The sequence below is a fragment of the Mustelus asterias genome, chromosome 2, assembly GCF_964213995.1.
Source record: "Mustelus asterias chromosome 2, sMusAst1.hap1.1, whole genome shotgun sequence".
In the NCBI taxonomy this organism is placed as follows: Eukaryota; Metazoa; Chordata; class Chondrichthyes; order Carcharhiniformes; family Triakidae; genus Mustelus; species Mustelus asterias.
The window spans coordinates 50,574,090-50,598,321 of NC_135802.1; the positions used below are offsets into that span (position 1 = coordinate 50,574,090).

The 24,232-nt window shown below is 42.7% G+C and overlaps 1 protein-coding gene across 1 annotated transcript in view; it reads left to right on the plus strand.

The window, feature by feature from the left end:
- Positions 1–9,349: 9,349 nt before the first annotated feature.
- Positions 9,350–24,232, plus strand: part of abcb4 (ATP-binding cassette, sub-family B (MDR/TAP), member 4) — a 114,332-nt gene continuing 99,449 nt past the window's right edge. The window contains exons 1-4 of the mRNA XM_078235053.1: positions 9,350–9,546; positions 11,729–11,825; positions 12,895–12,952; positions 23,633–23,783. Of these exons, the coding sequence (XP_078091179.1) occupies positions 11,737–11,825; positions 12,895–12,952; positions 23,633–23,783 (298 nt within the window). The 5' untranslated portion in view covers positions 9,350–9,546; positions 11,729–11,736. The remainder of the gene's footprint in view (positions 9,547–11,728; positions 11,826–12,894; positions 12,953–23,632; positions 23,784–24,232) is intronic.

Sequence of the window (24,232 nt, forward strand, 5' to 3'; positions counted from 1 at the left end):
CGGTTGGTGCTGGTTTGATGACAATGTTGCGGTTGGTGCTGGTTTTAATGACAATGTTGCGGTTGGTGCTGGTTTTAATGACAATGTTGCGGTTGGTGCTGGTTTTAATGACAATGTTGCGGTTGGTGCTGGTTTGATGACGATGTTGCGGTTGGTGCTGGTTTGATGACGATGTTGCGGTTGGTGCTGGTTTGATGACGATGTTGCGGTTGTTACTGGTTTGATGACGATGTTGTGGTTGGTGCTGGTTTGATGACAATGTTGCGGTTGGTGCTGGTTTTAATGACAATGTTGCGGTTGGTGCTGGTTTGATGACGATGTTGTGGTTGGTGCTGGTTTGATGACAATGTTGCGGTTGGTGCTGGATTGATGACAATGTTGCGGTTGGTGCTGGTTTGATGACAATGTTGCGGTTGGTGCTGGTTTGATGACAATGTTGCGGTTGGTGCTGTTTTGATGACAATGTTGCGGTTGGTGCTGGTTTGATGACAATGTTGCGGTTGGTGCTGGTTTGATGACAATGTTGCGGTTGGTGCTGGTTTGATGACAATGTTGCGGTTGGTGCTGGTTTTAATGACAATGTTGCGGTTGGTGCTGGTTTGATGACAATGTTGCGGTTGGTGCTGGTTTGATGACAATGTTGTGGTTGGTGCTGGTTTGATGACAATGTTGTGGTTGGTGCTGGTTTGATGACGATGTTGTGGTTGGTGCTGATTTGATGACAATGTTGTGGTTGGTGCTGGTTTGATGACGATGTTGTGGTTGGTGCTGGTTTGATGACAATGTTGTGGTTGGTGCTGGTTTGATGACGATGTTGCGGTTGGTGCTGGTTTGATGACAATGTTGCGGTTGGTGCTGGTTTTAATGACAATGTTGCGGTTGGTGCTGGTTTGATGACAATGTTGCGGTTGGTGCTGGTTTGATGACGGTGTTGCGGTTGGTGCTGGTTTGATGACGATGTTACGGTTGGTGCTGGTTTGATGACGATGTTGTGGTTGGTGCTGGTTTGATGACGATGTTGCGGTTGGTGCTGGTTTCATGACAATGTTATGGTTGGTGCTGGTTTGATGACTCTGTTACGGTTGGTGCTGGTTTGATGACAATGTTGCGGTTGGTGCTGGTTTGATGACAATATTGTGGTTGGTGCTGGTTTGATGACAATATTGTGGTTGGTGCTGGTTTGATGACAATGTTATGGTTGGTGCTGGTTTGATGACGATGTTATGGTTGGTGCTGGTTTGATGACAATATTGTGGTTGGTGCTGGTTTGATGACGATGTTACGGTTGGTGCTGGTTTGATGACAATGTTATGGTTGGTGCTGGTTTGATGACAATATTGTGGTTGGTGCTGGTTTGATGACAATATTGTGGTTGGTGCTGGTTTGATGACAATGTTATGGTTGGTGCTGGTTTGATGACGATGTTATGGTTGGTGCTGGTTTGATGACAATATTGTGGTTGGTGCTGGTTTGATGACGATGTTACGGTTGGTGTTGGTTTGATGACAATGTTGCGGTTGGTGCTGGTTTGATGACGGTGTTGTGGTTGGTGCTGGTTTGATGACGATGTTGTGGTTGGTGCTAGTTTGATGACAATGTTGAAGTTGGTGCTGGTTTGATGACACTGTTACGGTTGGTGCTGGTTTGATGACAATGTTGCGGTTGGTGCTGGTTTGATGACAATGTTGCAGTTGGTGCTGGTTTGATGACAATGTTGCAGTTGGTGCTCGTTTGATGATGATGTTATGGTTGGTGCTGGTTTGATGACGATGTTATGGTTGGTGCTGGTTTGATGACGATGTTGTGGTTGGTGCTGGTTTGATGACAATGTTGCGGTTGGTGCTGGTTTGATGACAATGTTATGGTTGGTGCTGGTTTGATGACAATGTTACGGTTGGTGCTGGTTTGATGACAATGTTGCGGCTGGTGTTGGTTTGATGACGATGTTGCGGTTGGTGCTGGTTTGATGACACTGTTACGGTTGGTGCTGGTTTGATGACAATGTTGCGGTTGGTGCTGGTTTGATGACAATGTTGTGGTTGGTGCTGGTTTGATGACAATGTTGCGGTTGGTGCTGGTTTGATGACAATGTTACGGTTGGTGCTGGTTTGATGACAATGTTGTGGTTGGTGCTGGTTTGATGACGATGTTGTGGTTGGTGCTGGTTTGATGACAATATTGTTTTTGGTGTTGGATTGATGACAATGTTAAGGTTGGTGCTGGTTTGATGACAATGTTACGGTTGGTGCTGGTTTGATGACAATGTTGCGGTTGGTGCTGGTTTGATGACACTGTTAAGGTTGGTGCTGGTTTGATGACAATGTTAAGGTTGGTGCTGGTTTGATGACAATGTTACGGTTGGTGCTGGTTTGATGACGTTGTTACGGTTGGTGCTGGTTTGATGACAATGTTAAGGTTGGTGTTGGTTTGATGACAATGTTGTGGTTGATGCTGGTTTGATGACAATGTTATGGTTGGTGCTGGTTTGATGACGATGTTGTGGTTGGTGCTGGTTTGATGACGATGTTATGGTTGGTGCTGGTTTGATGACGATGTTGTGGTTGGTGCTGGTTTGCAGGTTGGAAACTTGGTTTGCTCAGCAGTTGATGGCAGAAATCTTCCAGAGAAACAGACTTTGAGGAGACTTTGATTTGATGCAAGTTGTTGGTCAGCCTGGAGTCCTGCATTGGTGTTTGCGGACTGTAGGTTAAACAGCAGATTGAGTTGTGAGCCTAGAAATATATTAAAACATTCCAAAGGCTAGAAGCTTAGATCATTGTTACCCACTAATGAGTCAGTGGAGGCTAACAAGCAGTTTCTATGTCTTTGGTCAAAATTCATTGTTCACCTTCAGAGGTCGATGTTGTCAGTTAGTGCCTCCAAAAGTATAATGAGTTTTGAAGGCTCTCCCTTTGTGTGGAACTGGGCTGGGGAAGTTTACAAAGTTTATTTATTTATTAGTCACAATAGGCTTACATTAACATTGCAATGAAGTTACTGTGAAAATTCCCTAGTCGCCACACTACGGCACCTGTATGGATTCACTGAGGGAGAATTTAGCATGGCCGGCACGTTTTTCAGGCTATGGGAGCACCTGGAGGAAGCCCATGCAGGGAGAACGTGCAGACTCTGCACAGACATCGAACTCGGGTCCCTGGTGCTGTGAGGCAGCAGTGCTAACCGTTGTGCCACTGTGCTGCCCCAAGAGACAGGGGAGACTGGTCATCTACTGATTCCCAGTTGCATTGTTTGTAATGTGTCCTCACAATGAGAGGTATAAATTTCCACAAAGGTGAAGATTGAATTTTTGTCCTGTAACTGCGTTTGGAAATTTACAGAAACTGTTGCCAGCTTGTTATTCACGTGACCTATAGCAGACATCTTTTATTTTGGCCCAATTAGCTTCTTAAATAAGCAAGAAGGTAAGGTCTGATTTAAGCAAGTTGTTATCTCTTTTATGACCTAGGGACTTCACAGCATGTATTACTGGGGTGTTGTTAATAATGCCTTTAAGTTGGCATTTCTTTAAGTGTTAATAGCTGTAATGTAGCTTTAAGAAAGAATGTGGAGTTTTAGCTAGGGCATATTTGGGCTCCAGCAAGTCTAGCTTCGCAGGAAATAAATGCCATATCTACATTATTATTGGCCTTCAGGTTGGCCTGAAGACAAGATATTGCAGTAAAGATACAGTCTATAGTATAGCAGTTAGAAGGGAAGCAACGATTGTAAAGCAGGTTGGCTAGAAGAATAATCTTGAGGACTAGATGTTCGAAGGACATTGATTAGGATACAAATTAAGGTCAGTTTGCTGTTGGGAAGTCAGGAACATCCTTTCCATTGGTCAAGAGTTACAAATATTGGGTTAAAAGTTGTTAGTTGTCTTGGTCCAGGTGCAACTATTTAGGCGAAATGTTGCAAAGTTTCCTGCTAAAAGGATATAAAATTAGGGGTGTATCACTGAGATCTTTGCACCTGCCGAGGATTAGCATTTGTCACAGGACACTCACAGGAGGTATTTTGTCAGGAGAGAGTTTGGGGTAAGCACTTGCTTAGGAAGTTAGCGTTTCTGTCGGACATTGCCAGTCGATAGATGGGTTGCTGTGAGATCACAACACTAAGCTCAGTGTTAGTGGCAAAAGTAATTATCATCGAGACTGAGGATTACTGTAAAGTATAACACTTATTTATTAGTGTCACAAGTAGGCTTACATTAACACTGCAATAAGAATCCAATTTGGAGATTAGGAGTTAAGGTAGACTGGGAAACCAGCTTTGAAGTCCTAAAGCTGCAAAGTGATTTGTATGTGTGTTAGAGTTAAGTTGATGAAGCTAAAATCTCGATGGCAATCATGAGTCGGGAGATCATGTTCAAGGAATCAAGAAGATAAGAGTCCCGGGATCCATGGGAAAGATAAACCAACATGCTTTGAACTTGTGTATTGCCTTGATTAATGGGATGTCAATTATAAACTTGTTTTTGACTTTAAATTAATGATTGTCCTTTTTTTGCCAACATGATTATTCCTCGCTAAGAAATTTCTTACTCTGGGGTTTAGTACAGAGTAGAAGTGGGCGATTTTTCCAGACCGCTACACTGCTCTCGCAGCGCAGTTGGCCGGGAGAAACCAGTAGGGGCCGTTTCGCGGGCTTCCCGCTGAGCATCACGGCCTCCGCGAGTCTCTGAGACGAAGATTTCCAGTGTAATCAGCTCCTCGCCAGAAATCGGCGCAGAGCTGATCACAGTATGGAAATCACTATTTGCAAGGGATGCCCCCTGGACAGTGCCAGTGTGGCAGTGCTCGCCTGACACTGCCCAAGGGGCAAACTGGCACTGCCCACCAGGCACCCTGGCACTGTCCACTGGGCATCAGTCAGTGCCAAGGGGGTGGGACCAGTGGGGGCAGGGCCTATTGGGGCTGGGGCCTATTGGGGGTGCAATCGGTAGGGGTGTGGGGACCCGCTGTAACTCTGCACTTGGGATGACTGGGAGGAGGGAAGAGGTCATCGGTGCTGGCCATCCAGGTGGGGAGGGGGTCGGGACTTGCAGGGGATCAGGGCTGCGTGGGGGGGGGGGGGGGGGGGAGGTTGGAACCGTCTGGGTGAGGGATCGGGAGATCGGGGCTGGCCGGGTGGGGGGAACATCGGGTCTGGTCCAGGAGGCCTGCGATCGGGAGACCGGCACTGCGCATGTGCCAATCTCGGCACTGACAGATCGGCGCATGCGCAGTGGGCCTCAGAGCTATACTGCCGGCCTCCAGCAGGGATAGGCCCCGCCCTCTGCTTTCCAGTGTGAATCACTCTGGGACACTCTGTGATGATGTGGAGATGCCAGCGTTGGACTGGGGTGTACACAGTAAGAAGTCTCACAACACCAGGTTTATTTGGTAGCAAATACCATAAGCTTTCGGAGCGCTGCTCCTTCGTCAGATGGAGTGGAGATATGCTCTAAAACGGTGTTTGAGAGCACATTTCCACTCCATCTGAGGAAGGAGCAGCGCTCTGAAAGCTTATGGTATTTGCTACCAAATAAACCTGTTGGACTTTAACCTGGTGTTGTGAGACTTCTTACTGTGTACACTCTGTGATGCACAGAATGTCAGAGATTCATTCTGGAAATCACATTAAAAAGAACAGTGGGATTTACTCCCATTTTCCCACACGTTGGGGACTTAGAATTGTTTTGGGAGAATCCCAGCCCAAATCTCTACAAGATCCAGCCTAAGATCTCGGCCTCTCCCTGTTGTGGTCTTTCTTTTGCAATGAGAGGAAGCATGGAGTTGGGAGCGTGAGAAATGGAATATGGAGAGAAAAGAAAGACAGTATTTGGGGAGAGTGACTGTGAAGTATCAGTGCGTGAAAGCAATACGATGAGGGTAGTGTTGTGGAAGCAATACGATGAGGGTAGTGTTAGCTGTTCAGATGGTGATGCAAGGAGGTCTCTGGAGAAAAGGCATGTTCAGAACTGCCAGGTGTTTTTGTGAAAGGAGTGCTGTGCAGGAGCAGTCAAAGTGTGATGGATGATATCTGAAAGTAATATAGCATTCACCCTTACTTACCTAATGAGGTCACTAAAATATTTCCGACTCTGTATCCAGATCCTTGGCACCGCACCCCTGCTACCGACAACCATGGCTATTTCCAGCCACACCTATTTCACTTTTCTCCTAACCTGAGAAAACAGCAAACCCCTCTGTGCCCTCACCACCTCCAGCATGACATGTAGAGAAGAGACGGAGAACACACAGGGCAGCCTCTCACTTCTTCCTTCCATTTCTGCACTGGCATAAGCTTTCAAAGAAAAGTGTGCCTGCAGCTATTCTGAACGCTGCTGGGTTACTTTTCAATTGGCAGAGTGTAGAACAGCTCGCTGACAAAACAAATAGGTTCCTAACACTTTCAACCCCTACTTTCCCCCATCACCTCCAAATAATCAGCTTATATATAATTCCATCCTGTATTCCCAAATCCAGATAGTTTCTATCGATCAGAAAAGTAGAGACTGCAGCATTACACTCCGTGCATCTCCCGAGCCTGACAAACATCTCTTAACTAATAATTGTTGCTTCATCTTTTTCAACCAATTCATTATATCATTGTATATTTATATAGGCTACCCACTGTCTTCAGCATGCATTGCAGCTTTTCCTGTGGAGTTTTATTGACAGCTTTCTGGAAATATAAGTATACTACATTTGGAGTGTTCCAACTTCAACTAGAAATGTCACTTTTTTCCAAAAATTAAAGCATAAAGAGCATAAAAGATATTGGTCAGTCAAGATGGAAACCATTCTGAATCCCTGTTCACTACCACTCACTAAGTTCATTTAATTTAGGTATTCCTTAATTTGTGACTTTTAGATGCAGGAATAGGCCCTTTGAGTCTGATCCACCATTTCAGTTACATCAAACTAAATGGTACAATTAGGAAGTGGATATAGGAACGGAGAAAGCAGAGGTTTATGCACATGAGTTGCTGAAGATGGCTGGGCAAGTTAAAAAAGCTATTCAAAAAAGCACATGCAGTCCTCGGCTTTACGAATAAAGCTGTCAATTATAGTAGAAAGGAAGTTCTAGTAAACTTTTATAAAACATTCGTTAGGAATCAGCTGGAGTGTTGTGTATAATTCTAGGCACACGGTATAAAAATTGTCAAGCCCTTGGACAGAGTGCAAAAACATTTACTAGAATGGTACCATACATGATTATTCTGTCAGGAGCTATCATAGGCATAATGGGAGGAATGGCCTTTTCTGTGCTGTATCATTCTATCATAATCATTGGCTGTCCCTCAATTCGAGATGACAGCCACTTAGGGTTCTGGCATTGGTCTCCACATGACTGAGCAAGACGAATTTTGACCTGCAGATCTTTGAGTGAGCGAGGGAGGGTGTCGCACAGGTAGTGGGATCTGGAATGCAGGATTTGATTCCCATGAATGTTCCAACATTCCAAGTTGCAAAATTTATTATTCTCTCTCTTTGACCACAAAGATGATGACCCCGGCTGGTGCAGGGTCCCAGGAGAATGTGGGGCAGCTTATTTTTAGGGTTGGTGGTTTGATGTCAGTGATATGTCAAACCACGATAACTTTGCTGCAAAAGCCCTCTTCTGCCTTGTGAGCTGGTGAGATGCACAGTCTTCCTTCGAATGGGCAGCACGGTAGCACAGTGGTTAACACTGCTGCTTCACAGCTCTAGGGACCTGGGTTCGATTCCCGGCTTGGGTCACTGTCTGTGTGGAGTTTGAACATTCTCCTCGTGTCTGCATGGGTTTCCTCCGGGTGCTCCGGTTTCCTCCCACAGTCCAAAGATGTGCGGGTTAGGTTGATTGGCCATGCTAAAAATTGCCCTTAGTGTCCTGAGATGCGTAGGTTAGAGGAATTAGTGGGTAAATATGTAGGGATATGGGGGTAGGGCCTGGGTGGGTTTGTGGTCGGGGCAGACTCGATGGGCCGAATGGCCTCTTTCTGTACTGTAGGGTTTCTATGTTTCTGTCACTGAGGACATTTGAACTGTAATTTGTCCAGCGAACAAACCCCCGATGGCACTGCTCAAGAGATTATGGGAACGTACAAGCCTCTCCACCACGCCAAGGAGGCGACCCAAGAAGGACCATTCAATGCAAGGAGGGCCATTTTCTTTGCCTGATTTGCATCTAACTGCACAAATTCGCCTTGGTTCCAAATCCTGCAATATCCTCCCTTAGCTAACAAGAATCTATCGATGATAAACAAAAATAGATGAAATGATCAATCAATCCAATGGGATGGAGCAGCAGTATAAAATGAAGGGTACCATTCTTAGCAGTGTAGAGGATCAGAAGGACCTTGGGGTCCGGGTCCATAGGACTCTTAAATCGGCCTCGCAGGTGGAGGATGCGGTCAAGAAGGCGTATGGCGTACTAGCCTTCATTAATCGAGGGATTGAGTTTAGGAGTCGGGAGATAATGCTGCAGCTTTATAGGACCCTGGTTAGACCCCACTTGGAGTACTGCGCGCAGTTCTGGTCACCTCATTACAGGAAAGATGTTGAAGCCATTGAAAGGGTGCAGAGGAGATTTACAAGGATGTTGCCTGGATTGGGGGGCATGCCTTATGAGGATAGGTTGAGGGAGCTTGGTCTCTTCTCCCTGGAGAGACGAAGGATGAGAGGTGACCTGATAGAGGTTTACAAGATGTTGAGGGGTCTGGATAGGGTGGACTCTCAGAGGCTATTTCCAAGGGCTGAAATGGTTGCTACGAGAGGACACAGGTTTAAGGTGCTGGGGGGTAGGTACAGGGGGGATGTCAGGGGTAAGTTTTTCACTCAGAGGGTGGTGGGTGAGTGGAATCGGCTGACGTCGGTGGTGGTGGAGGCAAACTCGTTGGGGTCTTTTAAGAGACTTCTGGATGAGTACATGGGATTTAATGGGATTGAGGGCTATAGATAGGCCTAGAGGTGGGGATGTGATCGGCGCAACTTGTGGGCCGAAGGGCCTGTTTGTGCTGTGACTTTCTATGTTCTATGTTCTATGTTCTATAATACAGCTTTGCAATTTTCCATTTGTTCCCAACATCAATAGCTTGAGGAGATTCCAGCTCTCCACTACCCTTTATGTGAAGACGGTGCTTGCTGACAACTCCAAGTTCAGTACTGTATAATAGCTTACGTTTATCTATTAATAGCAAATTGGAGGAATGCATTTTAGAATAAACGCTGCTGATCCCATATATTGACAGAGTGCTGACAACACAAGAGCCAATTACTTTTACCGATGAAGCCTTGAACTCAGCCTCCCAGAGTGAGTGCAGTGGGTTGATTCGTGCAGAGCCCATCAATCAGCCACACTCATCTTCCGCAACAGGATTTGTTGAATGGATCAGCGGCCAATCTACCTTTATTGTTAGACATCGCACCGTAATCAAAAACATTCAAAGTTCATTGTCCTTGAGGAACATTGTTATTCTTACAAACCCTCAAGAACAGTTCAGAGAGCCGGCACTCTGGATCTCCCTTTATCCCGCTGGGGCTCGGCCATCCTGCATATTCCTAGTCGGGAGAAATAAAGGTAAACGTTTCATTTCTCAAAGGTTAATATTTAAGGAATACGGCTTGCCCGATATGTTGACTGTTTTTACAAAAGTTCCTTCATTTAAATGTTTTTATTTTATTGGAAAGTTTTGGGGTGATGTGCAGCTTTTAAATAATTGTTGAAATTGGGTTAACTATGGACCTAATTCGAGTGAAGTCGCAGACTGGATTTAATATTGGTCACTTGATAGACTTAAATGATTTTAGGCACAATGATCTGGTACTGGTAGGTGTGAAATATATATGTTGGGTGGCACGGTGGTTAACATTGCTGCCTCACAGTGCCAGGGACCTGGGTTCAATTCCCAGCTTGGGTTACTCTCTGTGTGGAGTTTGCACATTCTCTGTGTGGGTTTCCTCCGAGTGTGCCGGTTTCCTCTCACAGTCCGAAAGACGTGCTGGTTAGGTGCATTGACCATGCTAAATTCTCCCTCCAATGTACCCGGACAAGTGTCGAGGTGTGGCGACTAGGGGATTTTCACAGTAACTTTATTACACTGTTAATGTAAACCTGCTATGACAAATAAACTTTAAATTTCTGTGGGGGTGCACACCTGAAGTTGTTCCCATTCACCCCACCTCTTCTGCCTGTGTTAAACTCTACTTCAATTTCCTGCCAATCTTGGTGGCATATGATGAATGTAAAATTGAGTGTAAGTCAGTGAGACAATGGACTATGATTAAATACTGCTTGGCTGTGTGCAACTGCAACAACACTTAAGAAGCCTGACTTCATCCAGCCTACTAGATCAGCACCCCATCTTCCACCTTAATATCTGCTCCCTCCACCATGGCGCACAGTGCCAGCATTGTGTACCATCTACAAGATGCATGACTTGCTGAGACTTCTTCAACAGCACCTTCCAAACCCACAGCCTCTACCGTCTAGAAGAACAAGGGCAGAGGATGGAGAGAAACACTCCCTGTAAGTCACACAAGATCTTGATTGAAAATATATTGCCATTCCATCACTGTTGCCAGGTAATGCAGCTAATGGGAGTTAGAGGAGTCCACCTTTATGAGTTAATCCCTATTTTGTTTATATTTCCAGGTTTGAGGATCCATGAGAATATAGAAGTTAGGGAGATAATTTTGAGAGGGAGGGCGCCATGGTGGCACAGTGGTTAGCACTGCTGCCTCACTGTGTCAGGGACCCGGGTTCAATTCTGGCCTTGGTGATTATGTGGAGTTTGCACATCTTCCCCATGTCTGCGTGGGTTTCCTCTGGGTGCTCCAGTTTTCTCCCACACTGCAAAGGTGTGCAGGTTAGGTGGATTGGCCATAGTAAGTTACCCCTTAGTGCACAAAGATATGTAGGTTAGATTGGATTAGCCATAGGAAATGTGTGTGGTTATTAAAATCGGGCGGGGAAGCGGGCCTGGGTAAAATAATCTGTCAGAGTGTCAGTGCAGACTTGATGGGCTGAATGGCCTCTTTCTGCACTGTAGGGATTCTATGATCAAAATGATTCTATAATCAAAATGATTTGATGACCCAGTTGGCCCTGTCCCATACTCCCATGGTGTAACTTCAACACAGTTTGACTGCCGTGGCATCCCCACCTCCCCCAACATATAATTTGCTGGGAGGAGGAAACTAGAGAAAGAGAATTACAGGCAAATTCTCTTGAAGCAAATGGAGGTAGTTACTGCTCCACATTACTAGTAACATGGCACTTAGTTCTATGCATTCATGTTAAAACACATTGTGATTGAAGTGCATGTAAAAAAGAGCCTTTTACACATGGAAGCCATTCCCAAACAGGAGGGGAAAACTGGGCAACGAAGGAGCATTTTTGGCTGCTGAGTAGCACAAGGAAGAGTTGAGTCAGTACAGCCAGATTTTGTTCTCTAAATGTACATGTCAGTGGCTTTGGATATTGACTTTCAATGTTGGAGGTTTGCAGTTTAAATTTACTTTAATTAAAGAATTGCTACCGATACTCGAAGTGTATGGTGCACAGGCTAAATCTGTTAGGGGGTAGAGAGCGGATTCTGTGATGTGCAGGCTGGATTTGTTAAGGAACAATATCTTCTATATTGTTTTTGCAATCCCTCTTTCATTATACTTGTCAACTCTTTAATTGTGCACTAATATATTTCAAATTGTTTGAAACTCAAAACTTCTTCGATCATGACATAGTTACATTTCATGAACAGGTGAAGAGATGTCAAACCAATATACAATAGGAAACACAGATGAGGTTGGCCAACATGAAAATAATGTTCCTACCGATGAAAAAGATGAGAAAAAGAGGTAAGAAGCTCTACCAGAAAGATTGTGGAGAAGTAATTGAAAGTAATTCTACGAATAATACTATGATGTAAATCACATCTTGTTATGAAATCTTGCATTTTATTTACTAGTTTGATTGTGTGAAAAAGTATTCAATTAATTTGGGATGGCATGGTGGCACAGTGGTTAGCACTGTTGCCTCACAGCACCAGGACCCGGGTTCAGTTCTCGGCTTGGGTCACTGTCTGTGAGGAGTTTGCACGTTCTCCCCATGTCTCTGTGGGTTTCCTTCGGGTGCTACGGTTTCCTCCCACAGTCCAAAGATGTGCGGGTTAGGTGGATTGGCCATGCTAAATTGCCCCTTAGTGTCAGGGGGACTAGCTAGGGTAAATGCATGGGATTAGGGGGATAAGGCCTGGGTGGGATTGTGGTCGGTGCAGACTTGATGGGCCGAATGGCCTCCTTCTGCACTGTAGGGGTCCTATGATTACTTCTATGATAACCAATTTACTGATTCATCCAATTTTTATTGAAACATTTTTGCCATAAAAATATATCTTGGTCTGGAATGCCAAGTTACAGTTTAATTTGACAGTATAATTGCATAATAATACACATACAGAAACGAAAGGCAGGAAAAGAACATCTGGTTAACCAGACCTGTCCTACACAATCATGATTCTCAAACGTATTCTGTCTAAAATGATCTTCTTAACCATTTGTTCATTTAACTTGCTTCGGATGGATTTTTGTAAAATTAGCTCTCTTGAAATCAGGAGCCAGCATAATAAATTGCCTGCAGCTTTTGATTCATTAATTAGGTTACATTTAATTATATTGTGATCACTGTTGAAAATAATGGTAGTAACAATGTGCATTTGAGGATAATTATGCCAAATTTTAATTTGGAAATAAAGTGCTTAAGATTTTGTTATTATGCTAGCCTTCCTTTAATAATTTTTTAAAATTGTGTGGTTGTACTAAATTTTGGAAAATTGTATAATGCTTATTCTAATAAAATAATATTTGGAGAAATAAAACAGCTATGTTTCACAGAAAAATCTAATTACTATACCTTGAATATCTACAGTAAATCAAAACAGAAAAAGAAGGAAAAAAAGCCTGAAATGGTCAGCCTACTGGCTTTGGTAAGATATATTTTAATGATGTATATGGCTTAACTTAGTTATTTTTTAACTCAAAGTATTTATAAGACCTGATTACATGATACTACTAAAAGAGCTTAAATACATTATTCATGAAGCGTAAAACAAGAATATATTTGTGCAGTTTGTCACTTCACACCTGCTGCCATCAAACTTTTGAATGGACCTACCTCGCATTAAGCTGATCTTTCTCTACACCCTAGCTATAACTGTAACAGTACATTCTGGACTCTTGTTTCCTTCTCTATGAACGGTATGCTTTGTCTGTATAGCGTGCAAGAAACAATACTTTTCACTGTATGCTAATACATGTGGCAATAATAATGAGGCGGGTACAATTTTGTCTTTTAAAAAGCATTGAGATAGTTACATGGGTACGATGGGTATAGAGGGATATGGACCAAATGCGGGCAATTGGGATTAGCTTAAGGGTTTTAAAAAAGAAAGGGCAGCATGGACAAGTTGGGCCGAAGGGCCTGTTTCCCTGCTGTAAATCTCTATGACTCTAATAAATCAAATCAATAAAGTCTCTTTCCTATTTGGGAAACTGCACACATTGGGGAACTATTTCTGATACTATCGGTGAGCATGGCTTGTCACTTCCACGCACATCCCATTCTGACTGTAATTGTTCTATTGTTGTTTCTCTATTAACAAAAGAAGCTGCCATTGGCATTCTCTATCTACGTGACAACTCCATTTGTGATGGGATAGTTTCAAATGGTGCTCTTTTGCTGATGGCTGAAGAGATGAATCTATGAGAAGCAGGTTCTGCTACAAGTACCTCATTTCATGTGGCTATTGGGTGTTGTTATGACCTGTTGTTTTAGCCATTGGCTGCTGTTGTCAAGTCACTGTAGCCACTGATCACTATGGTGGCACTCACTGGACCACATACGATGCAATCATTTCCCTCTGTTGTTGGCTAGTGCCTCCCGTGTGTGAAAATCAATGTTTACAGCCTTCATGCCAAGCTTTTAAGCATCCTTGCAGCAGAGCTTTGTATCCTAATGGGTCGTCCAGCTCCAGCTATCCCGCCAGGTAGAATATCCTTGAGATTGCACCTGTCTTTCATCCTGCGAATGTGTCCGAGCCAGTGAAGCCACCGTCGCTTGATGAGTTCTAGCATACTTGGGAGATTTGCCTTTGTAATGATTGTCATGTTAATGATTTTGTCCTTCCATGAGATTGCAAACATTGAACATAAAATTGTTGACTTCTCCTGACAGTGGCTTCACAGTCATACAATAACACATTGATAACACATGCCTTATAATTAGCATGTTGATTCCGTGAGTCAGCCTGTTGCTTTTCCATGCACCTTAAGTGGGTTTGCCAAAGGTGGTAGCTGTTTTCTTATGTATGTATCAAATTCTATATTAGGAATCAGATTCCCCATCACTGTGAACTCTTGGTAGCAGATTTTGCTATCTAGTTTCAGCGGGGTGTTGTTCAGTGTGATCAAGGGTGGAGATATGACACTCTTGTCCTATAATCACAGTTTTCATGATAAAGGAAAACAAGGTGCAGGTATGGGAGAGGTAATCCATTCTTTGTAGCTAGTTTTCTGCAAACGAGTGGCAGGATGTCATCAGCGTGGATGAGCTATCTGATCAAGATGTGTTGCATTTTTGTCTGTGCTTTTAGTAGGTTCAGTTACCAACTTCCCTAATTGAGTTTTATGACTCACTGAAGCATAACAAATGACTGTCACCTTTTGAAGGACATGTTTCCTTCACTTGTTTCACATTTTTTTTGTTGTTGCCTACGTTGGCTTTTGAATTGTGCTCAGACATAATTTTCAAATGTTGCTGTGGAATAATCTTTAAATTTATTTGTTAGTACCTTTGGTTTTATGTAATACTTCCTTTTGCTTTTGGATGTCCTCCCCCTGGGGATTCACTTCTGTTTTGTTAAACATCAGCACTAAATTATTAAGAGCCCCGAAGCATTCTATCCTTGAGTCATCATTTTCAGGAAGAACATTGATTAGCACCACCAGGAATTGAAACTACAAATATAATGAGACAAAAGAGTAGAGGCAAAATAAAGCACAGCCAAGTTGTTGATTTATCAACAATTGAGGAAAGACAATAAAGACTATTACAAAGTATAAAGGAAACAGTGAAGCATAAATTCCACCTGGGGGTCAGAAACCAGAATTGGGCAGACAGCTGAAAACTGAATTTTTAAAATCTATGCTCAGCCCAGAGAGCTGAACAGGTTTGTGCTGCAGTTATTTATAGAATCCTTACAATGCAGAAGTAGGCCATTCGGCCCATTGAGTCTGTACCAACGACAATCCCACCCAGGCCCAATCCCACCCAAGGTAATTTACCTTGCTAGACCCCTGACACTAAGGGGCAATTTAGCGTGGCCAATCAACCTAACCCACACATCTTTGGAGTGTGGGAGAAAACTGGAGCACCCGGAGGAAACCCACGCAGACATGGAGAGAATGTGCAAACTCCACGCAGACAATGACCCGAGGCCGGAATTGAACCCGGATCCATGACACTGAGGCAGTGCTAACCACTATGTCACCATGCCATGATAATAGACAAACGACAATGAAATGATTACAGTGATAACGGGGTGAGGGTGAAGAAAACTGGCTGCCCACCAAAGCTCCATTCATTCCTTTCATGACGACATGCATTGTAATGTACAGTTTGACAGTACCACTTCCAACAAATGCAGGGTGAAGAAATGGAGTAAAACAGGACTGTGCCCTGGTCTCTACTCGCCATTTAATTGAAAACCATAGAACAACTTTACTTCAATAAAAACATACAGGAGTATAATCCAACATTCTCATAAAAAGCAAGCAATTTGATTTCAGCAAGACAGTAAATGTCAACACTCTCCCATTGAATGGCCAGAAACTTCTCAGTTATGAAGGGTGCACTGATGTCTGACATTAGACACACATGTATGGTTCCACATATATTGAAAGACAGATGACTTGGGTAAGACCATAAGACATAGGAGCGGAAGTAAGGCCATTCGGCCCATCGAGTCCACTCCACCATTCAATCATGGTTGATTTCAACTCCATTTACCCGCTCTCTCCCCATAGCCCTTAATTCCTCGAGAAATCAAGAATTTATCAATTTCTGTCTTGAAGACGCTCAACGTCTCGGCCTCCACAGCCCTCTGTGGCAATGAATTCCACAGACCTACCACTCTCTGGCTGAAGAAGTTGCTTCATGTGCCAAGTAATTGCAACCAAATCTTGCAACCCTACAGCCTCAAATTCATTTAATCTGACCAGACAAGTGTCTTCGTAATTTGTTGGAAGCTATATTTTTCCAGATGGTGGGGTTAATATTGACGGATAGCAAGGTAGGTTTCAACTTGTCCCTAAGCCATTTCATCTGCCAATCTCTGTAGCAATATTTGTGCTATAGCACACTATTGAAGATTTCTTTGGGAATTCTCTAATCAGACACATGAACAGCTTGTCTAGATCAAAACAAATATTCTTAGATGATGAGATGGAAAGAGATAGAGAATCTTATGAAATGCTGCGATGGCAATAATTTTGTTTTATTCATTCATGAGACATGGGTGGCACTGGCTGGCCGGCATTTATTGCCCATCCCTAGATGCCCAAGGGCAGTTGAGAGTCAACCACATTACTGTGGCTTTGGAGTCACATGTAGGCCAGAACAAGTAAGGATGGCAGATTCTTTTCCCTTAGTGAACCAGATGGGTTTTTTTTCGACAGTCGACAATGGTTTCATGGTCATCAGTAGATTCTTAGTTCCAGATATTTTTTATTAAATTCAAATTCCTCCATCTGCCATGGCGGGATTCAAACCCAGGTACTCAGAACATTAGCTGTGTTTCTGGATTCATCGTCTAACGATAATACCACTAGGCCATCGCCTCCCCGAATCTTTCCCTCAATGTCAGCAAAAAGAAGAAGATAGTCATCGACTTCAGGAAGCGTAGTGGAGGACATGCTCCTGTCTACCTCAATGGGAATGAAGTGGAAATGGTCGAGAGTTTCTAGGTGTCCAGATCACCAACAACCTGTCGTGGTCCCTCCACGCCGCGCTATAGTTAAGAAACCCCACCAACACCTCTACTTTTTCAGGGGGTTAAGGAAATTTGGCATGTCCGCTATGACTCTAATCAATTTTTACAGGTGCACCATAGAAAGCATGCTTTCTGGATGTATCGCAGCTTGGTATGACTCCTGCTCTGACCAAGACCGTAAAAAGCTACAAAAGATTGTGAATATAGCCCAGTTCATCACGCAAACCAACCTCCCATCCATTGACTCCATCTACATTTCCTGCTGACGGGGTGGCACGGTGGCACAGTGGTTAGCACTGCTGCCTCACAGCGCCAGAGACCCGGGTTCGATTCCCGCCTCAGGTCACTGTCTGTGTGGAATTTGCATGTTCTTCCCGTGCCTGCGTGGCTTTCCTCCGGGTGCTCCGGTTTCCTCCCACAGTCCAAAGATGTGTGGGTCAGGTTGATTGGCCATGCTAAATTACCACTTGGTGTCAGGGAGACTAGCTAGGGTAAATGCATGGGGTTATGGGGCTGGGTGGAATTGTGGTTGGTGCAGACTCAATGGGCCAAATGGCCTCCTTCTGCACTGTAGGGGTTCTCTGAACACAGCCAGCATAACCAATGACCCCAAGCACCCCGGACATACGCTCTTCTGTCAGGAAAGAAATGCAAATTTTTCTTTTAACCAACTCAAGAACAGCTTCTTTCCTGCTGCCATCAGACTTTTGAATGGATCTACCTTATATTAAATTGATCTTTCTCCACACCCTAGCTATGACTGTAACACTATATTCTGCACCCTCTCCTTTCCTTCTTCCCTATGCACTCTATGATAGTATGCTTTGTCTGTATAGTGCACAAGAAACAATACTTTTCACTGTATCACAATACATGTGACAATAATAAATCAAATCAAAGCTTTCTTGATTGTAGCCTGAATTTGAGTTGTGTTGAAATGCTCAGGACATCGGCTTTCCTACCATTTGATATCAGCCATACATCATTGATTGCTCAAGTGGAAATGGTCAAGTTGCTGATGTGGTAACAAAGCAGGTCCACAACTCTAGTCCATATAGTAGGATAGTGAGGGCAACAGCTTGTTATAATGACCTTTGTCTTGCCAATCCAGTGAGTCACTTTGCCATTGATTGTGGATTTTTATGAAAGAATGCTACTTGAGGGGGGAGGGGGGCCGGGGGGAGGGGGGAAGGGGGGGTGGTCGTCTTTACAATAATTACCCAGAAGTTAGAAGAGGTTTTAAACATTTTCTCAGTAACTATTTTTGTAACCCAATGGGAACCATCTGAAGTTTGCGATTTAAATTGCATTTTTGGATTCTTCTCAGTGTCCAGAGCAATTGCCATGCAAAAGCTTACGTATAAATTTCCGAGAGGGCTTCCCTAGTGCATCTTTGTGGTACGCCCCAAATCCGAGGCTGGGGAGCTCCGGAGTTACAGCCCAATGTGACTTCAGCAAGAATATAATTGTTCCTAAAAGACAACTGGATGTGTTCAAGCAGGCTAGCCTGTGCTTCGTGCCTCAAGATCTCTAACAAGACTAAAAATAAATTATGCTCAAATTAAAAAAGAATTCTGATCCACTAATACTTTGTATGCATTGTATGAATTCAATTGGTGAATCTTTGGGACTAAAGTTATGATGGAAAATATCACAAATCACTTGAAAACATTCGAAAACACACTTTCCACTTTGTATCGCCAAACTTCTCCAGAGAATGCTGTTGATTGATATGCGAAATGAGAAGAAATGCTTTGAGCTTGCCTCTGTTGGCAGTTAGAATGATTAAGATTCAGCAGACTACTGAAGATTGGATCAATGTTAACACTCTTGTCACTGAGCCAGGCCTTATAGGTTGATGCAGCAATCTTGTAAAGGCTATCTGGGCTGGCAGTTTGGTTTAACCCTAAGAGTGTGCTACATTGTCAGAGGTGCCATTTTTCAACTGAGGTATTTATTTGACGCCTTCCTTGTGAAGAAAAGCATGGCGTTCTCACAACATTTGTCCACCAACCAAAGCTATTAATACAAATGAACTATAAATCATCTCATTGCTGTTTGTGGGGTATTGCTGTGTCAAAATTGGCTGCATGTTTGCCTGCAAAAGAACAATAGTTATCTCCAACCTCCCCTTACTTCCCAGAGTTATTGAATGTACTCTCAAGTCTAAAATCTATGTCTGTCTTTTCCACAACTGTATGTTTGAATCTCTCCAATCAAGTATCTTCTTCTGCACAGCACTGAAATGGTCTTAGTCAAAGTCATAAGTGATATCCTGTGTGACTTTGCAAATGGTGTATGATCCCTCTTTCTGCAGCCTTTGACATAGTTGACCATGCTATCCTGCTCCAATTACTCTCCTTTGTCCAACTCAGTAGGATAGCTCTCCAATTGTTGCCAGAGCAACGCCTTTAATAGATTCTCTTCCAGCCCACATTGGTAGCTCGAAAGACCCTCAGGATCTGTTGGCTCTGTGGCTTTATTCTCTCTTTCATCTACATGATGCCCCTTGATAACATCATCTGCTTCCATATCTCACTTTTCATTCCATCCCCTTCCACAGGTTGAGCCAGACTATTTGCAACCTGAAATTTATCTTCCAACCCCATATCCTCTCCATCTAAAAGATCAACTACTTCCATATCTGTAACATCACCTATCTCCACCCCCCCCCCCCCCACCTCCCCATAGCTGCCGTAAAGTTGCAGAATGAATCATTTAGATCAATAAAGGGAATGCAGTAGATGGAATCTACACAGATTTTCAGAAGACATTTAATTAAAGAGTTCAGAAGAGACATGTATGCAAAATTAAGGCATGTGGTTGAAGAGAAAATGTAACAGCATGGATAGAAAGATGGATTTTCAGATTGTAGTACGGCTAGAAATGCTGTACCTCGGGTCAGTGCTATGTTTACTTTTGTTGTTGCTGTATAAATGATTTGGACTTGGACGTGAAGGGAAAAAAATCTTGACATTTGGTGATAGAGTAAAATTTCTGCAATCTGCTATCTACCAACTGAAATTCTCTATAAACCAGAATTTTCTACAAATCGAAATTCTGGGGTTGGGTCTTTTGATTTGATTCACCAGTACGAGTTATTGGTGGCAAGACCTCAACACCTGCATAGGATGAAAACACGGAACTCATGTTACATTTCAGTTGTGTATGTGTCAAATAATGACATCATGGTGGAGCGAGAAATAACTGATGCATGTAAAAATGGTATAGCAATTATCATGAGGGATTTTAATCGACATATCAATTGGTCAAACCAGGTCAGTCAAGGCAGCTTGAGGAGGAGTTCATAGAATGTATCCGCGATAGCTTCCTTGAACAGTATGTAATGGAACTGACAAGAGAGCAAGCTATCCTAGATCTGGTCCTGTGTAATGACATGGGAATAATTAATGATCTTGCAGTTAGGGATCCTCTTGGAAGAAGCGATCACAGTATGGTTGAATTTAAAATACAGATGGAGCGTGAGAAGGTAAAATCCAATACCAGTGTCTTGTGCTGAAACAAAGGAGACTATAAAGGGATGAGGGAGGAGTTGGCTAAGGTAGACTGGGAGCAAAAACTTTATGGTGGGACAACTGAGGAACAGTGGAGGACTTTCAAAGCGATCTTTCACAGTGCTCAGCAAAAGTATATACCAGTGATAAGGAAGGACTGTAGAAAAAGAGATAAAGAATATCTAAGGAAATAAAGGAGGGTATCAAATTGAAAGAAAATGCATACAAAGTGGCAAAGATTAATGGGAACCTAGAGGATTGGGAAATCTTTATAGGTCAGCAGAAAGCCACGAAAAAAGCTATAAAGAAAATTTAAGATGGATTATGAGAGTAAACTAGCTCAGAATATAAAAACAGATAGCAAAAGTTTCTATAAATATATAAAACACAAAAGAGTGGCTAAAGTAAACATTGGTCCTTTAGAGGACGAGAAGGGGGATGTAATAACTGGAAATGAGAAAATGGCTGAGGCATTGAACAGGTATTTTGTGTCGGTCTTCACAGTGGAAGACACAAATAACATGCCAAAAATTGATAACAGGAAGGCTATGGCAGGTGAGAACCTAGAAACTATCATTATCACAAAAGAGGTAGTGTTGGGCAAGTTAATGGGGCTAAAGGTAGACAAGTCTCCTGGTCCTGATGGAATGCATCCCACGGTACTAAAAGAGATGGCGGGAGAAATAGCAAATGCACTAGTGGTAATTTACCAAATTTGGCTGGACTCGGGCGGTTCCCACAGATTGGAAAGTAGCAAATGTGACACCACTGTTTAAAAATTGAGGTAGACACAAGGCAGGTAACTATAGGCCGGTTAGCTTAACTTCTGTAATAGGGAAAATGCTTGAATCTATCATCAAGGAAGAAATAGCGAGACATCTGGATATAAATTGTTCCATTGGTAAGACGCAGCATGGGTTCATGAAGGGCAGGTCATGTTTGACTAATTTGGTGGAATTCTTTGAGAACATTACATGTGTACTGGACAATGGGGAACCTGTGGATGTGGTGTATCTGGATTTCCAGAAGGTATTTGACAAGGTGCCGCACCAAAGGCTGCTACATAAGATAAAGGTGCATGGTGTTACGGGTAATGTATTAGCATGGATAGAGGATTGGTTAACTAACAGAAAGCAAAGAGTGGGGGTAAATGGGTGTTTTTCTGGTTGGCGATCAGTGACTAGTGGTGTGCCTCAGGGATCAGTGTTGGGATCGCAATGGTTTACGATTTACATAGATGATTTGGAGTTGGGGACCAAGTGTAGTATGTCAAAATTTGCAGATGACACTAAGATGGGTGGCAGAGCAAAGTGTGCAGAGGACGCTGAAAGTCTGCAAAGGGATGTAGATTGTCTAAATGAGTGGGTGAGGGTCTGGCAGATGGAGTACAATGTTGATAAATGTGAGGTCATCCATTTTGGTAGGAATAACAGCAAAATGGACTATTATTTAAATGGTAAAAAATTGCAGCATGCCGCTGTGCAGTGGGACCTGGGTGTCCTTGTGCAGGAATCTCAAGGAGCTGGTTTGCAAGTGCAGCAGGTAATTAAGAAGGCAAATTAAATTTTGTCCTTCATTGCTAGAGGGATGGAGTATAAAAACAGTGAGGTTATGTTGCAGCTGCATAAGGTGCTGGTAAGACCATCCCTGGAGTACTGTGTAAGGTTTTGGTCTCCTTACTTGAGAAAGGATATACTGGCACTGGAGGGGGTGCAGAGGAGATTCACGAGGTTGATTCTGGAGTTGAGAGGGTTGGCTTATGAGGAGAGACTGAGTAGACTGGGGCTATACTCATTGGAATTCAGAAGAATGAGGGAAGATCTTATAAAAACATATAAGATTATGAAGGGAATAGATAAGATAGAAGCAGGGAAGTTGTTTCCACTGGCGGGTGAAACTAGAACTAGGGGTCATAGCCTCAAAATAAGGGGAAGCAGACTTAGGACTGAGTTGAGGAGGAACGTCTTCACACAAAGGGTTGTGAATCTGTGGAATTCCCTTCCCAGTGAAGCAGTTGAGGCTACTTCATTGAATGTTTTTAAGACAAGGATAGATACATTTTTGAACAGTAAAGGAATTAAGGGTTATGTTGAGCGGGCGGGTAAGTGGAGCTGAGTCCACAAAAAGGTCAGCCATGATCTTATTGAATGGCGGAGCAGGCTCGAGGGGCCAGATGGCCTACTCCTCCTAGTTTTTATGTTCTTATGTATATCTGATTAACCAGCATCTCCTATTCATGGAGCATGCTGGATAACAGGGACGGTTTGACAAATAGCAAGAAAGAGTGTCACAAATTTTCAGAAGTCAAAGATTGGTTAGTAGAATAGGCAGACAAGTGGAAGATGCAATAAAATCTGGTTAAGTGCAAAGGTTATGCATGAAAGCAAAGACATATTTAAGAGAAAGATGTTGAAGCATATCGATGAATGCAGATATCTAGCATGATTTCCTGAATGTATCAGTGGTAGCTAAAGCCATAGAAAGGTCAACATACATTTTGGATTTTATTAATTGAGACATAGAGCAGAAGAGTAAAACTGTAATGTGAATTCATACAAAATAATGGCTATGTTATAGAAAGGATATTAAAACTATAGCGAGTATATAGATTCATCAGGATGATCCCAGAGGTGGAAAGCAGAGATCTGAAGGGAGACTTAAGATAATGGAAATATTTACATTGAACAAAGAAGGCTAAGAATAACTGTAAATGAAGGTTTGTGGAGTGAATACCCCGAATACCATGTTATATAGTTAGGGAGTCTGTAACAATTAAAATTGTCACTGAAAGTGGTCCGTGGATTGCTTTAGTACAGGGGGTTGCTGTAGAGCCCATTGTTATTTTTAAGGGAAATGGTTATCTCTTTGAAGCAGAGGAAGATGCATGGTTTTGCAAAGGTACCCTTAGTAAATAAATTATGATATGATTAATAATCATTTCTTTAATGGAGGTCATCCCAACTGGGAAAGATACATTTTGAGAAGCAAGCTGCCCTAGGATTTAAATGTATCCGATTATAAAAACAATAATTTGTATGTGTTGTTTTTAATTTTGTATTAGAAAAATAATAACGTTTTGTATTATTGTATTATTTCTATTTAGTTTCGCTATGCAGGCTGTCTTGACAAACTGCTGATGGTGGTTGGTAGTGTTGCAGCCTTAATTCATGGAACTGGCTTTCCTCTCATGATCATAGTATTTGGAGAGATGACTGACAGCTTTGTTCAGAATGAAATGTTGACAAACGTATCAGGTAAATGCACAACTTTACTGAATCTGATTACTTTTCTTGTTCCTTCATGTAAATAGACAGCAACCTTTTTCCGGGCTCTGTACTTGGAAGTGACTGATTTAAAGTTTTTCTGTAGAGAATGAGAAAGGTGTCCTAACAACGTGATGTTGCTGATTGGAGAGATTTCACCCTACTACTCGAAACATATTCCAGTATAATTTAACCTTTGTGCATTCTTAGGATAACTTTATTTATCTAGACATTCTATTATTCTGTGCAATTAATAATTTATTTGGAAATTTTCATGCAACGTTTTGTTTTCATATATAACAATACTCTGGTAGATACATAGCAACAGTAATGTTGGGTTTTTTGCACAGAAAAGCTAACAGTCACTTGGATTTTATTTTTTGACTGCTTTCTCAATGTAAACCTATCAGATATTTCTGGATATTATTAGATGACAGTGA